At 50.2% G+C, this 14,714-nt stretch overlaps 4 protein-coding genes across 4 annotated transcripts; 3 read left to right on the forward strand and 1 right to left on the reverse strand.

Moving 5' to 3' along the window:
* Positions 1-1,890: 1,890 nt before the first annotated feature.
* Positions 1,891-6,651, forward strand: MAPk-Ak2 (MAP kinase-activated protein kinase 2). Its single transcript, XM_029111417.1, has 7 exons — positions 1,891-2,250; positions 4,121-4,288; positions 4,375-4,539; positions 4,623-4,832; positions 4,964-5,129; positions 5,687-5,834; positions 5,920-6,651. Exons 1-7 carry the CDS (start codon positions 2,098-2,100, stop codon positions 6,125-6,127), a joined length of 1,218 nt encoding a protein of 405 aa, XP_028967250.1. The 5' UTR covers positions 1,891-2,097; the 3' UTR covers positions 6,128-6,651.
* A 1,125-nt stretch (positions 6,652-7,776) lies between these two features.
* Positions 7,777-10,011, reverse strand: LOC100906209 (Golgi to ER traffic protein 4 homolog). Its single transcript, XM_003743146.2, has 4 exons — positions 9,801-10,011; positions 9,136-9,359; positions 8,872-9,018; positions 7,777-8,683 (listed from the first exon to the last, which is right to left on the reverse strand). The coding sequence occupies exons 1-4, from the start codon at positions 9,911-9,913 to the stop codon at positions 8,217-8,219; spliced, it is 951 nt and encodes a 316-aa protein (XP_003743194.1). The 5' UTR covers positions 9,914-10,011; the 3' UTR covers positions 7,777-8,216.
* A 1,717-nt stretch (positions 10,012-11,728) lies between these two features.
* On the forward strand, positions 11,729-13,377 carry LOC100906353 (glycosylphosphatidylinositol-anchored protein atilla). The gene is made up of 3 exons (XM_003743147.1): positions 11,729-12,053; positions 12,519-12,606; positions 12,946-13,377. The coding sequence occupies exons 1-3, from the start codon at positions 11,844-11,846 to the stop codon at positions 13,071-13,073; spliced, it is 426 nt and encodes a 141-aa protein (XP_003743195.1). The 5' UTR covers positions 11,729-11,843; the 3' UTR covers positions 13,074-13,377.
* A 369-nt stretch (positions 13,378-13,746) lies between these two features.
* LOC114828222 (uncharacterized) lies at positions 13,747-14,661 on the forward strand. The gene is made up of 5 exons (XM_029111443.1): positions 13,747-13,807; positions 13,928-13,989; positions 14,097-14,351; positions 14,444-14,527; positions 14,629-14,661. Exons 1-5 carry the CDS (start codon positions 13,747-13,749, stop codon positions 14,659-14,661), a joined length of 495 nt encoding a protein of 164 aa, XP_028967276.1.
* The last annotated feature ends 53 nt before the right edge of the window (positions 14,662-14,714 follow it).

Genomic DNA, 14,714 nt, shown 5'->3' on the forward strand with positions numbered 1-14,714 from the left:
GTCGCATCTTCTAAACAGAACTCTTGGTCGATGTCCCGATGTTCGGACAAATCCGAATGATCTCGACATCATTATCGAGTGTCGGTCGCGCGCTCGCAATTCCCTGGAGTCCCTCAGAATCACAGTATTTCGTCAAGGTTCGAGAGTGCGCGACTCGAAGCATGTTTCTCGCTAGCTTTCTTCCTGGGAGATGGACTACTTTCCAATCCGTGTTTCGGAACACTTTCAGAATGCGATCAGTGACTCACGTTCCGAGGCTTTCGTGGGTCAGACGCATGTAACGACGAGCTCGTGCGGAAAGAGGGAGAGCGTTGACGCGTCGCATGGGCCGGCGCTTATCGGAGATTCGCTCATTTCGGGAGAATCCACGCAGATGTTACGCCTCCTTGATACGCTAATCTCTAGACGCGGAACAATCTGCTGCTAACTCTGTGTGAAAAAAAAATCTACAACAAATGCTACGCTTCGTTCGAGCTAGAATCAAGAGCGTTCCCGTCAATGGAGAGCACACTCGAAACGGCATCGAGTCCCCGTGTCGTGTCACGCGTGTTTACTGTGGCGTCATACAAAATCGTTTACCGCTAGTTATCGAATACTTTCCTCTAAGAATCTGCTCGGGCGAGGAGGAATCCCGTAATGGGGACACTCACTCAGTTGAAATTATATGAGAGGGTGTCTCTAGCGGAGGGTCGAGTGTTAGTTTCCTGAACCATTTGAGTCTCCGGCTGCTGCTTCGGAACTAGTTAGAGGTCACGTTTTCGCTGAGTGGCGTTCGAATATATCGACATGCCAATGTCAGCTCGTGTAATGAGCTTTCTGTTCCATTGTACTGACAAACTTGCTCGAGATGCTCGGGGAGGGCAACCGTTGTCGGACAGATTTTTCCCGTGTCTTGGCTTTGCGTTCTGGAGGCGATCGAGGTTCCGACGCGAAATATCTTCGATATTTGTCGGCCGTCGTAGATTCTGTTCCTCGCGTCTAATCGATGGAGGGCAAGGAACCTGGGAAAGGTCCTGGTCGGCGTCGATTCATCGCAAGACCTCGAATTCCTCAGACGAGACTCCGACCTCAACGGATCGGAAGCTCTCTCCGTAGCGCCTTGCGTCTAGAGACCTGGCGAAGGGATCCATGGATATCACTGATTGATTGCAAGATACACAGTCTCCTCTGGTCGTAGTTTCCGGAACTCTGAACATTATTCGTGAAGCTGAGCAAAATGCCAGTGGGCGGGATAGTGAAACGAATTCTATCCCCATCCAGGGCATTCATTCGATCGAAGAATGGAGCGATATGTCAAGCTCGAATCTCAAAGAGTCAGACTTGCTCGAGCAAAGAACCAGAGCTCCCTGACTTGAAAGAAACTAGCGGGTGAATATTTCTACTCTTCCCCATCGCTGCGCTTGCGGAGGAATCTTCCTGGCGACGATCGTGCCAGGCGTGATCAAAGGCGGAATTCGCAATAGCATGAGGAGTGGACAATTTCGAGCTCCGATTGTTGCGGGCGAACAGCTGGGGCTTTTCCCGGCTTGACTTCCAGCTTCCAGCTCTTGACTCTGAATTTCCCCCGGATCCAGTTTCCTATCGTATGGAATTCTGGAGCCGCGATCCGCCATTGCGTACAAGTTTCGCAGCCAAGAATCCCCAGATTGTACGGTCTGACCAATGTCTTGAGATCCCACGCGTATGAGATCCATCTCATACGCCTTGCTGCGTGTCCGGCGAGTAGGTTCCCACACTGCAATGTCCTTGGAGAGCGTCAGTAATAATTGTGCGCGACTCCCCGTTGAAGCAATTTACTGTATGCGAAAGTAGTGAGGGTAGAAAAGTCGAGAGCGAGCGTATGAGTGGAGAAAGTCGAAGCTATGGCTGTCGGCAGCGCGGCGCTCGGCCACAGCGGTTACGGTGTGCATTGTCCCATACGTTTGGCACACACTTCGACAGAGCAGGTCGGCTGAGTGAGCTCTCGAGCGGGATCTGCGGCTTCGGTGGTAGCCTGGTGCTCGGTGTCCGAAAGTGCATTGGAAAGTCTGAAGTGTTCGGATTAGTCGGAGCGTTAAGATCGAACTCCGCTTAATCCGTTCCGCTCCAAGAGCCACAATGCTAGAAGACAATCAGATCCGTTCAAAGCCTCCGAAGCCTCCCGGAGGAGTTGGTAACGGTGAAGCAACGATCAAAGAGAAGAAGGGAATCACTCGGAGAATTCTCAAGCTTTTCAAGGTAAATTCACATCTTTCCACTATCTCATCGATTGTTTCCGGGCCAATCGGAAGATCGACTAACGTGCTTGACATTGTTGCGAGGGACCTCTTTATCTCTCAGCACCTTGGCCGTTCCCTTCTTTGGGACGATCCCTCGAGTGGTTTTCGCTCCGGGAAGAGAGAGGTTCGATTGTCGCGTAAAAGAATCGATTTTCTGAGCTTGTCGTCTTCGAAGGCTGTCGTCACAAATCTCGTGACATGCGAACACGCGATGACGTTCGCAATTTTTTTCTGTATCTGTTCCTTTTGCCGGTGCATGAACAGACAAAGGAGCCCTCAAGCGAGGCGTTTTAGGAAGCGGTCTTCCAGAGATGAATTTCACGGCTTCGGTCACAAATGGATTACAGCACGGGAGTCGCCTTAGTGCTAGCGCTGTTCTCGCCGCAGAATTTCCGCTGCTGCTGTGTGTGCTTATAAAAGATAGAAACTCTATCTAACGGCTCTGCATGGCTTTGATTCGCCAGCTCGAGGCAACGATCTGCAAACTGACGAACGTCACAAAAGCCTTAACCACGAGCAGAGATCCCTCTGTTTCGAAAACCTCCACTTGACACCGTTGAACGCAAAGAAATTCCCTTTTATCGGCGACCCTTCTCGGTCCCTTCGAGGAACTCCTACTCGCTTCTCGGAACGGAACTTCGTCTCGCTGAAATAGCTTGATTTATGCAAGGCCCGCGATTCACTTTTCGAGGTGTGAGCTTTTTGACATCATTGCTCGTCAAACACATTCTGTCACAGTTTACACGTTTTATCTACGTTTATTCTACGCCGGGCGGGAAAACCCGATGCTATTCAATTTGTTCATCGGATGACTCATGGGCGAGAGCGCGATCAGCGAGGCTTTTATTACTGTCCCCATCGGAGAATTGTCACCGCTGGAAATGAAGCCTTCAGTGAACGTTGACCGCCCATGCGGAAATTGCGAACGGGAATGGAAAGATCGAATTTTTTTAACTCATAAACATTTGCTTTTATTTTGACCCTGACTCAGTACAAATTATTCCATCGCGCTTGCGGTGGACCTATTGGTCGTGTTGCATGGAAAATAATCGGTAGAGAATTGATAGAGCCTCACAGCGGTTCGAGAACAGACCAGTTCCAGGCAACATTTGCCGCTGAACTCGACCTGACGGGCCGATGAATTTTACGGACTCTGCAGGCCTTTATCGCGCTGGGCTTTTTTACAGCGTCTCTTGTCGCCACAAGGCCAAGTCTGTTGTCCTTTTGTATGGACAACTTGGATCTCGCGGGTAAAATACTGTCTCAGGGCACTAAAGCACCGTCAAGAGAAGGAACAGACGGGCACGAGTCGAGAGGCTGCTCAATCGAACTTTTCGACTGACGAAATATATCAGACAATGGACCAATAGTAATAATTGAGCTTTGCTCGTCTAGAAGCCAGACTCTGTACACGGGTGCGGCATGGGAGTACGGGACATTCGAATAATTGGAATACCGTTCACTGGATGGTGGGCATTCCTGTAGAGAAGTTGAAACTTCCGTTGACCGTGAATTAGTTTCATTCATCTGCTACGAGTCATTGCCCTTGAAGTATCACGGGGTTGAGTCATCCGCAGTAAGATGTACGCTGGGCCCTTGTGGAGGTGTTTACGAAGAAGTGAGTCAGGTCTCGACGTTGTCTTGCCGCCGCGCGGCTGCCGTTCGCATTGCCCAGCGCGGAATGCCTCGAATCTCTGAGTGAGTGTTCTCGAGCAGAACCTCAGATGATCGGCGGCGCTGCCCTTTGTAAACAAGTTCCTTGGTATTTAGAGTCGGACGTTAGGCCGGAGGTCTGATCAGCGACCTGATCTGAAGCATCTCCTCGTAATTCGCGTTCTAAAACAATATACATGAAATTGCAGCCATCTTCATCGACGATGGAACCCCCTGTTTTTGCGCCAACATTGAACACGGATAAAAGACTTTTCACCGATATATACCTAGTTGGAGATCGAACTCTCGGAGTCGGTATCAATGGGAAGGTTCTCGAGTGTACCCATAAAGTCACCAAACAAGTCTATGCCTTGAAGGTAGAGTACCCTGCATCTGGGCGAAGTTTTGAGTTCGGCTCACAAGGTCGACAGAGAAATAATCTGTGATTTTCCCAACGGGACAGGTGTTGAAAGATAGTCCAAAGGCCAGACGAGAAGTTGAACTCCACCAGCGATCCTCGAGCTGTCCATACATCGTCCGAATCCATGAGGTGTACGAGAACATGTTCGCAGGGCACAATTGTCTTTTGATTGTCATGGAAGTTATGCGAGGTGGAGAACTTTTCATGGTGAGTGTCAAGCTGATTTTCAATCAAGAGCCCCAAGAGCACGTGCCGTGACCAATCCACGAATCGAAGTTTCTTCATGGCAGCACATTCAAAATCGCGGGGAAAACGCATTCACGGAGCGGGAAGCTGCCGAAGTAATGCATCAAATATGCCAGGCCCTGGCCTTCCTCCATCGGATGAACATTGCGCACCGAGACCTCAAACCAGAAAATCTTCTCTACACATCGGAGGTCGGGGGTACGCTCAAATTGACAGACTTCGGTTTCGCCAAAGAAGTCGGACACGCCAAAAAGGTGAGACGTCTCTGTTGCTCTGAGCGTTTTTTTCTTTCGTGTAATAGGTAGCGGACTGTTAGGCTCAAACGCGGGAACGTCGATGATCTGGATGATGAGGGCCCCGAAGTCAGCTCGATACGATTTTTCAGGAACTGCAGACACCATGCTATACGCCTTACTATGTCGCACCGGAGGTCCTCGGTCCGGAGAAATACGACATGTCCTGTGATATGTGGTCCTTAGGAGTTATAATGTACATTCTACTTTGCGGATTCCCACCTTTCTACTCCAATCATGGACTCGCCATGAGCCCCGGTAAGTCTCCGTGACCGAAACGCGCCTGACGTCAATCACTCGAGAAGCTAAACGTATTTCCTCCAAATTCCATTCTACTGTCCGATCATCGGTTCTAAGCTGCCGGATCCCCGAAGATAAGATAATGGTTTCCTCTCGGTGGCCAAAGATATTCACAAGAATTCTCTCTTCGATCACTCCACCGCGTCCAGCGGTCTATCGATTGCGAAGCTGCTCCTAGACTACCGTAGAGAGACCTGAAAGGAGTCGATCCGCTCAGGCATGTCCCTCTGCAGAAACTTGAATTGAGCCCAGTCGGCTAGATAAATCCACGCGGTATGAGGTCCGGGTCGATTGTTCCACTAGCTCCATGGACGATCATATGATGTCAATCGGGCTCTATGTGATGTCACACTTGACCTGCGCCGCTGCATCACTGCAGCCAGCGTCACGAACGCGATCGTTCGCGTCATCGTCTTAAGCGGGTCTCCGCTGAGATGCTTATCACCAGTTTGCCTGACTTGCGTTCCCGGATCCCGCAGTACTGTGAACTAATTGAAGGAGGATCCCCGTTCCAGGAATGAAGAAGCGGATACGAGCCGGTGAATATGAATTCCCGAATCCTGAATGGGCCAACGTATCGAAAGAGGCTAAAGATATCATTCGAGGGCTCTTGCACACGGATCCGGCAAAGAGGATGGATATCGAGACCTTGTTGGGCCACAGGTTAGGCTCGTTTTAGAGCACACTCCCGGCATCGATGATTTCCAGAGGAGTCCGAACTGACTTCTTAACTCATTGTCCGTTCCAGCTGGATCGCTCAATGCCACCAAGTTCCGCAGACGCCTCTGATGTCCGTTCAAGTCCTGCGGGAGGAGAACGCGCAGTGGGGAGATGTACAAGTCGAAATGACCAATGCTTTGGCTACGATGCGGGTCGATTATGATAATCCTACGCAGCTCAAGTCTTTGAAAGAAACAAACAACAAACTGTTACAAAAGAGGAATGGCCTCAAATGAAGCTGCTGTCGGCATCTAGTGTTTCCCAAACAAATTCCAGAATACAAATCGAATTTTTCATGTAAAATACACTTGAACGATATGAGAAAGCGAGAATTACGCGCTCGCTCACAGCTGGTCTCAACCTCATTTCCGGATTATGTAGGGTCCGCCTACAGACTGAGCGGCTGGACGTTCTATCGTTTCGGACGAAATACTTAAGAGCGTGTCATATACGTCCAGATTCTCGCATAAAGCTCATTGTCCGTATAGTAAGTCGTGTTTTCTAGCAGAGGGCTAGTACTACATGTCGGCCATAAGCGTAGTCGCTGCTTTGTCCACGCTTTCGGATGGAATCACCTACACGGAATATTGCCCGACTCCGACGTCGCCCGAGGCGGAGAAAGCAGTTTCTCCGCGGATTCCGACATCCTCCTTATCGGTCCGAGCGAGTCCTCCTCACATAGATATCGAGCACGGACGAAGTTCCTGGAACTACCCACATGTTAGCAGCATGGAAATGTGAATAAAAATCAACGTACACACATATCTTCAGAACGGGAATTGAGCTCTCGAATACGGACGATTTCCACTTCTCCCTGCTCTTTCTTGGAGCATGCGGATAATGAGGATCGGAGTAAAAGTCGCATGACAAGCGCAGGAAGAGTGATGAGATCGGCAGAGCTTCGATATCGACTAAGTATACGTATTGCTTGACAACGCTATGAACTCATAGCGACGTCGAATACAGAATCGAGAGGCCCTGGAGAAGCGCACGATTTGCTCGGCGAAGATCGCTGGATCCTCATTTTCATTAGGCTTCGTCTTCCTTCAGAGTAGGTGTCCGAGAGTTGTTGTTCGCTGAAGTAGGTCGTCTCAACAATAAATTCCACTCCAAGCAGCAATTTACTCAAGTTATTGCTGCCGAGTTCTCACCGCCAGGATATTGGCACGAACTGGGAACCTGTCTCGGAACGTTGACGGCGACTTGCCTTCGGTTTTTGATTCCACACGATGCGGAAGTTCACATTATATATAGATTGGGTCGGGGAAGAGGTCCGGAAAAAGTTCTGCTCGGAACCGCAAGGAATTCGACGCTCCCTGTTCCCAGCTGGTACCGTCAGGTCTCGGCCTGTCAACCGCATTCAATTATTAACGGCGCCGTCGAAAACGACCAGAAAGAGAGCAACTCTTCAGGGGAGAAGAGGAGCAAGCCGATCCTTCTGTCCTCGAATTACACGGGTACTCCTCGGCTTCGGCAAACCTTAAGGAACCGAATTCGGAGGAATCGTCCAGCCCGAGATCCAGGTTGACGGAGATCGCGAGAATCGCTCTGGATTAGAGTCGAATCATTGGCCACAGAGCGAACAGCTCCCGCGGGCTCAAGCAATCCATTTCGCGCTCCAGACGGACACATTCGTGCAATGAAACGTTCGATTCGTTCGATTAGTTTGCCATTGTGGCGAAGCGTCTCGAAGCGGTACTCTGAATCATGACTCTTGATCGCAAGGATCGCTATGCTTTCCTCTGGAACTTATGACTGAATGTTCCACTCATGAAACTTACGAGGACCTTGTGAATCTCTGCTTCGGGGCTGAGTCCAGATGTACTGTCGACAGTCGCTCCACAGGCGATTGAAAGGGTCTCGATGGCAACAGGCGATATTTTACTTTTTTTTTATTATCGTTCATGGGTATCAAGAACAAGGAGCGTTTCGAGGGAGCGCGAAGAAGCGACGTACCGAGCTGACACATTATAACGCATGTTCTTTTCTCTCCTCACAAAACGAGCATGCTCATCTCACTATCCACACCGAAAATGGTGCACTCGAACACACGCACTCCCTCAGTCACACTGCCGCAAAGTTGCCGCACGGCCGGCGGGGTCACGACAGGTTGAAGTCTCCGATATTCAAATGGGGCTTTCTCTGTCTGCATACAATAGTCGTACGCACTCGAATTCGGAATATATTGCTCCATCATTCGACCCCGCGGAGCTTTGACATCACAATTTTACACGGTGAAAAACAGAGGCTCGACCCGACGCTAGTAAGCTCGTCGCTGATTGGCGCCGGCTTGCCTTCCAGCCCTGTACGACCAAAGCGAAACTTTCAGTCGACATCCTCCGAATAGACTCCCAAGCCAACCTCCTCGTCCAGCTCGGTCATCAGTTGAGATATCATATTTCCTAGGAGTCCGCCAGCCGGATGTCTCTCAGACGGCGCGACTGCTTTGCCGAAGAAGAGCTGACCGATTTTGTCGAGATACACATTGTACATCGGATCTCTGGCCAAAAAACTCTTGTACCGTTCGCACAGGACAGTGAAAATCGCCAAGTTTGCCCTAGTCTCTACTGCTAGGAGAAGAAACCAGATGAAATTCAATAGAGGGAGAACGAAGGGGGGTCCATCTACATTCGGATGCCATCTTGTATACACGTAGAAAGCCACGGTAGCGGTTCGTTGATTGTTCAGACAAAGATATTGCAGCACCGTTTGCGCGATAAAAAGATCGACTTCTGACTTGTAGCCTTTACTTAAGTGATATTCGATGAGCATCAACGCACAGCTCGTGCCATCTGGAATGGAGGTTTTCCGTTAAGTATGCTCCAAGTCTCTCTTCCCGATTAGCCGATAAGCCACTTTGCGGAAGAGCATATTTTTCCAACTCTGATCTGCTGATTTTCGGGGACTTCTCCTTCCCAATGGTGGAGCACCACACACAGAGATCTAGGTCTCCGGAAAACTAAATCGATCGTTCACGCACCTAATGACCGCGTAAAATGATATTTAGCATCTCGGAAGTTCGTCTCCGCCCAATAATTCAGGGCGAGAAGTCTGTGCATATTGGGATGTCCGAAGGCCTTCTTGTCCGAGAGATCTCCCAGTACCGTTGAATATTGTAAACATTCGCCTGAAAGTAGTGAATGGGAGCTCAATTCCTCTGTCGTCCAGGCTTTGGGAAAGGATCAGATATTCCTCGTTACGGGGCGGGGTCCCCGCTACTTCCCGGAACCTGTCGCGGACCTACCGGTGAAGTCAACCCTCTCTGGGCTTGACGGTTTCATCATGGAATGGAGCTTCGCAAGCTTCTTCATTATCTCAGAATCTGCTTGAATTGAACCCTTAGAGAGAACTTCAAGGTAGAGTTTCGCCAAGTCGGCACCCGAATTGAGCTCTCCCTTTGAGAGAAGACGTTCGGCGCCTTCGAACATGATATCCTTGCATTCTGCATATTTTTCTTGCCGTTTGAATCTGTAAAGTAAGTCGGAAGAATTAGAGCAACCTGACTACGACAGCGGTCGGAAGAGGATCGAGGAGCGCCAACAGGATGCGCACTCGCCCAGCTGAGCGAGATCCGGATACGCGGCACAAGGCACAACACGTGCAGGATGCCCTTTGAGTTCTGCATCCTTAGACGAAGTTTCCCGCATCGAGACGGGAGCCCTGCACAAAGCTCTAGCCGCACGTCGACTCGAGCTCAGACGCATCGAGACTCCACAATGCTCAAGACGCAAATCGATGAGCTGCATCACAGAAATTTGACAGGTGGAAGACGGGCTCGGGATCTCAGGGACGATCAAGTTCTGTGTCGCTGTCAGTGTTGGGGATCGGGGGGAAAATCCTATTGCAACCTTGCGGGCAGGTTCGAGCTTTTCAAAAAGCCAACTACATCGCTCACTGTTCCCAACTCACCTGAAATAGATGGTTCTGTACATTTGATGTGTATGATAGAAATCGCCACTCTCAAAACATTTTTCGAGCTTTTGCTTCACTCGCTCGAGGCCCAATTCAGACCGGCTGGCCATCGTGAGCGCCCGGAGGAGCTTATTCCGTGAAAACGATGCGCTGTTGTCGTTTTTCCACCAAAAACTGTCGTCTCAGTTTTTTTTTCTCTCAAAATTGAGAACATTCGATCAACGTAACCGGTAGGTGGTGGTGCAGAGCGCCGTCGCCATCACCATCATCAGCTCCACGAACAGCTGGCGCGCCGGAATTCAAAATGGTTTGACGACGATTGCGCACCCGACCATTAATATGCGGTCCGGCTACAAAGCGGACAGACTAGGCAGGAGGGAGTGGTCTGTAAGTTTGAGGTAGCGTCTACAAGGCGAGAAAGAGTCTCATTCACTTCTCAGGGAGGCTCTAGAGCGGGGAGATCGATGAGTTATATCCGTGAATCTATCTGCACTCGGCCCCCCTGCCTCGATTGACCCTCGACGGAACGGTTCAGTCGGGCTCCGGTCACGACTCCGAGGAAAGTGGACACCAATTTAATTGAAGAGCTCCCGAAAAACACTTGATGCACATGCATGCTCCACGGGACACTCCTTCTCGGGCAGAGGCATCATAGGCGTGATCGACAAAGTGACTGGTGCGGGATAGGTTTATCGATGACGGAGTCATGAGCTTCCTGTAGATGTTTCCGTGAAGAATCCTAGGGAATCATTGGCGCTCAGAGTGCCACGGGGACACACGTTCGACGTGACGCCCCGCGAGCGGAGAGTTCCTTGCGGACGATGCAGTCGACCTGATCTGTTCGTGTGCGAGTACGAAGCGTCGCCCGCCATGGGTAGCGCTGTCGAATCGTCTCGAAAAACGATGCAAGAAGGCAGCGGAGCTAATCGTACGGGATACGGAAGTCATAATATCCCAGCCGCTACGAACTGATCGTTTGTCCTGGGTGTCGATCTCCGATCAGTTTGTGCAGTATCGTTGTGCCCCTCCACGAGGCCTTCTTCATCTCTCTCGGATATCTCCCGACTCCGGATGAGTTTCCGATTCTGGGGCCTGAACACCAAGTTGTCACGGAACCTAGTTCTTCGTACTTGCTTCCGCGGACGGATCCAGAGGGGGTAGAACTCAGGAGGATCAAGTCATATCAGACCTATCAGACGAATTCGTGGCCGAGTCCTCTTCCCCTCGAGAGCGAATCTCTGCCGAGACCGTCGAAGTATGGCATTTTTGCATTGATCCGCGTGCCGCCTTCCGTCGGCGATTTTATCAAATGGACAATGAACGCAATCTCGCGCTAGAGTACGGTGCGTTCATTGAGCTCGAGCGTGAGAGCGTGTTGTCAAAGGAAACGAAGTATCTTGTAACAATCTGGTCTGGAGCGGACTTGCCGACAGGAAGTGTCATCGGAAGGTCAGCTGCCTCCTCCATTGAGGAAGATCTTATCGCTTTGCGAATATAGGGAGACGGTGATACCATGCGTGCACCCTGCTCGACGACTGACCGACGGGATTTCCGGAAAAGATCAACTAGTCGACTTCAAGAAGCGTAACGCAATCGCAATGTTCCGATTGCAGCGCATCCATCGGATTCGATCTAAAGGCTGCTAGAGATAGCGACCCCCGAAATGGGATCGATTCCCCTGGAAAACGCTAATCGGTATCATCATTGTTCGGAATTCGCTATTCCATATTGGGAGCCTTGGGGTCTCATCGATGCGGCTCTCACTCCCGATACGGAGAATCAGTATCATTGCTATCTTCCTCCCCCTCAATCCACCGTGTCACAATAGTGGACGTATGATGTAGCTGCCGATCTGTGAGTGAGATCTCTGTTTGGGAACGAAAGATAACAAGGACTCGACCGAGCACATGCGCTAGCGACCGTGGCTTGTTAAAGTGACGCAGTCGAGAGCTTCCGTTCCCTTGCCATCTTGAAAACCACCAAAAAGAGGAGTTTGAGACGTTGGAACCAGTCGGTTTTCCGTTGTTCGACACCGTCGCAATGAGCTCGAACTTCGCTCTGCTCGTGGTCGCCGCTGTCGTTCTGATGGGCTCGTATGAGGTGTCCGCCTTCAGGTGCTACGTCTGTAACTCGAGGAACGACACCGATTGTGCCAAGAGTCCCATCGACCGTCGCTTCCTGAAGGAGTGCGAAACTGTTCCTTATGAGAACAATAAGGAAAAAGAGCCCTTTATTGTCTGCAGACATCAGGTGAGTCCTAGCTGAAGTAATCGAGGAGTGACGAATTTTCGAGCTTTGAGCGCTTCCAGCGGGGGATTTGTGTTCATCCCTGCTCAGACATGGAGTCACAATGGGTCGAAGGAAGCAGTCACTTCGAAGTTTTGAAATCGATCGCGACTTCGAGATGAGCTCAGTCGGATAGAGCTCACTGCTCGTGTGGAAATAACCAGGTATGGGGTCGAGGCTCTCGCGTTTCCGGATCCAATCCCAAACTCTTTCTGCTGGAGGCTGCGCGATGATTGTCGAGGAACCGGCGGCCGGCGACCCCAGCTTACGCTTGATTGGACCGCCGAGAGCGATAAGCTCCTGAATGAGGACTTCTAAGGATCCCTGATCTCGGAGTTATGAGCTAACCGCTTAGGCTCTTCAGAAATGAGGTTTTGAGCTTCCCGGTCACCGGATGGCTCGACTGAATTTCATTTGATTTTGTTCCAGATCGTTCAGAAAGAGGGAGTCGTCTTCCATGACCGACGCTGTGGATGGAAGATGTACGCCAAGAAGCGCGAAGTCTGTCTGTCTTCCTGTAAGTTTGCAAGTTCGCTCCAGGACTTCCACGAAATCTCCAATTTTCTCCCGGATCGGAAAACTCACTCCCGATTATCGAGCCACCGCGAGATCCCAGATTTTTCAAGCTTTGCTCTGCATTGAGAAATTGTTTCGTGCAAGTTCGAGTCGGGTAGATTCTCGAGGGAGCTGCGATCATCCTCTCCTTGACTTGTTTTCTTTCTATCGAGATCTCTCTCGAGCTGAGAGGAATTCAATATTGAGATTTCATTCCTCTATGCTCTTCTCGAGAATCGCTCGTGGGAAAAGAGATACAACAACGATCAATTCGAACCCTTTTCAATGAGAACCCTTCCAGCCGACAACCTGGTCAAGACAACATCGTGCGAATGCCACACCGAGGCCTGTAACTCTACTTCTTCAATGAACGTCAGTTTGCTGACTATCATGGCAACCGTTCTGTCCCTCTGGCTCATTCGTCATTAAGCTCATCTGAGGGCCCCGACGGCCGTCCAATCATACAAGATCAAAGCTCAATCAGTCACCAAGCACTTCGAGAAGGCCCCAGCCGACAGGCCGTTGATGGCATCCGGTCCTACGCTAGAGACCTGATAGCGTGAATGAATGACTGACAATTGAAAATGGAGAAGAACTTTTCTCTAGTCTGTGACCGATACGAGTGCATTAGTGAAGTGCTCCGCATCCGATCCCTGCAAGGTTCTCCCGAATGAATGGAATTAAGCTGCGTCAACAGGAATAAAGTTTCCAGTGGTTCAAAGCTGAATGAAAGCTCTCCTGTCTCCTAATTTAGTCCGGGAAAGGCTAATCCGCTCCTCGTTCTCACGTTATGAGAGCGAAAATCCTACACCAGGGACTGAGTCTATCGGTCCCTGCTGTAACATTGGGAGCCCGAGGTAATAAAAAAATGAAAGCATGCGAGTCTAATCGATTGGATCGCAAATATTGCTTCCGTAACAGTAATGAAACCATGGCAGCGATTTTTTCTGCGAAGAACGCGCTGATCAAGGCGGAAAGCTATTCGTCTGCACAAAGACCAGCAAGTCGACAGGATTCAAGAGTGCGTAGAAGGACGCAGCTTATTTGATAACTGTTGAAGATGCTCTGCATTATACATTCGATTGTGATCGCGTCCTTAGCGATGCCTTTGGCCTTTGGCGGCAGCCCCACGAATGAAACCATCATCCCGTACTATTTTTGCGGTGAGTTTCCCTTGCCATTAGCGATAGCAGCAGCATCGATGTGTGTGAGCTCAAACCTTTTTTCCTTCGGTCGATTTCTTCGAGCGAGTCCAACTTATGGCTACATCCCTCCTGTCGCAGATTTGCAGCGCGAAGCCCCCCGATCTATTTACGAATGCTCGCTGCCGCTCCTCCCCGAGCAGGTGAGGAGCACACAAAGGTTTTCGGCTGGTGCTCTTGTGGAAAGCTCAATCAATAGTGGGATCCGTTTCGAGCAAGCAATACGAACGATGGGATAATATCATTTCAGCCACGCGAATTGGTGCAGAGGAAAGTGAAGGAGTTGATCAAGGACGCCTCGATAACGGACTTTGTAGCTGAAGTGTGCAAGACTGCGCCTAAACTCTTCAGCAACACTGTAAGTTCCGAATGGAGAATGAGAATGATGAGAATCAGGAAACCCTGGAAACATAAACGGTGCCGAAGAGCAGCGCCGATAATGTGTAACTCTGTTCTCCTTCGAAGTTCCGGATGGTGTCAGCCGCTATGGAGGTTCGTTGCTTCGGTGTTCCCCTTGATCAACGAGAGATAGGGAATTTCTAGAGATCTAATCAGTCTGGCAGCGCCTCTGATATTCCATCCCTGAATCGCTTGCAGAAAGAGTTTCAAGCTGTCACGAAGACTGTTTTGATCACCTGCTGGAACGCAACAGCATACTGGATCCCGATCGCAAGTCAAACTGTGAGCGCTCCTGAGCGAGAAGAACTGTCTCTGATGTCTGATCGCTGCTTGTACATTCGAGATGTATACCCCCTTGAATTATTCTGTCTCCTCTCTTACAGCGATATATGGACATAGGCCTCTACTTTGGATGAGGATATCCGAGAATCTCGAAGCCGACCGCTACTCAACCTCATTCTAACAATAA

This window comes from Galendromus occidentalis, unplaced genomic scaffold (genome assembly GCF_000255335.2).
Source record: "Galendromus occidentalis unplaced genomic scaffold, Mocc_1.1 scf7180000077440, whole genome shotgun sequence".
NCBI lineage: Eukaryota > Metazoa > Arthropoda > Arachnida > Mesostigmata > Phytoseiidae > Galendromus > Galendromus occidentalis.

Excerpts from the sequence above, each read along its gene's own strand:
- MAPk-Ak2 (XM_029111417.1), top strand. The coding sequence starts at position 2,098 with ATGCTAGAAGACAATCAGATCCGTTCAAAGCCTCCGAAGCCTCCCGGA. Across the intron at positions 4,540-4,622 it reads GAGGTGGAGAACTTTTCATG|CACATTCAAAATCGCGGGGA; the intron begins GTGAGTGTCAAG and ends TCTTCATGGCAG. Across the intron at positions 5,130-5,686 it reads TGGACTCGCCATGAGCCCCG|GAATGAAGAAGCGGATACGA; the intron begins GTAAGTCTCCGT and ends TCCCCGTTCCAG.
- LOC100906209 (XM_003743146.2), bottom strand. The coding sequence starts at position 9,913 with ATGGCCAGCCGGTCTGAATTGGGCCTCGAGCGAGTGAAGCAAAAGCTC. Across the intron at positions 9,019-9,135 it reads AGAGAGGGTTGACTTCACCG|GCGAATGTTTACAATATTCA; the intron begins GTAGGTCCGCGA and ends CACTACTTTCAG. Across the intron at positions 8,684-8,871 it reads TCATTTTACGCGGTCATTAG|ATGGCACGAGCTGTGCGTTG; the intron begins GTGCGTGAACGA and ends CCTCCATTCCAG.
- LOC100906353 (XM_003743147.1), top strand. The coding sequence starts at position 11,844 with ATGAGCTCGAACTTCGCTCTGCTCGTGGTCGCCGCTGTCGTTCTGATG. Across the intron at positions 12,054-12,518 it reads TTATTGTCTGCAGACATCAG|ATCGTTCAGAAAGAGGGAGT; the intron begins GTGAGTCCTAGC and ends ATTTTGTTCCAG. Across the intron at positions 12,607-12,945 it reads CGAAGTCTGTCTGTCTTCCT|CCGACAACCTGGTCAAGACA; the intron begins GTAAGTTTGCAA and ends GAACCCTTCCAG.
- LOC114828222 (XM_029111443.1), top strand. The coding sequence starts at position 13,747 with ATGCCTTTGGCCTTTGGCGGCAGCCCCACGAATGAAACCATCATCCCG. Across the intron at positions 13,808-13,927 it reads CATCCCGTACTATTTTTGCG|ATTTGCAGCGCGAAGCCCCC; the intron begins GTGAGTTTCCCT and ends CTCCTGTCGCAG. Across the intron at positions 13,990-14,096 it reads TGCCGCTCCTCCCCGAGCAG|CCACGCGAATTGGTGCAGAG; the intron begins GTGAGGAGCACA and ends ATATCATTTCAG.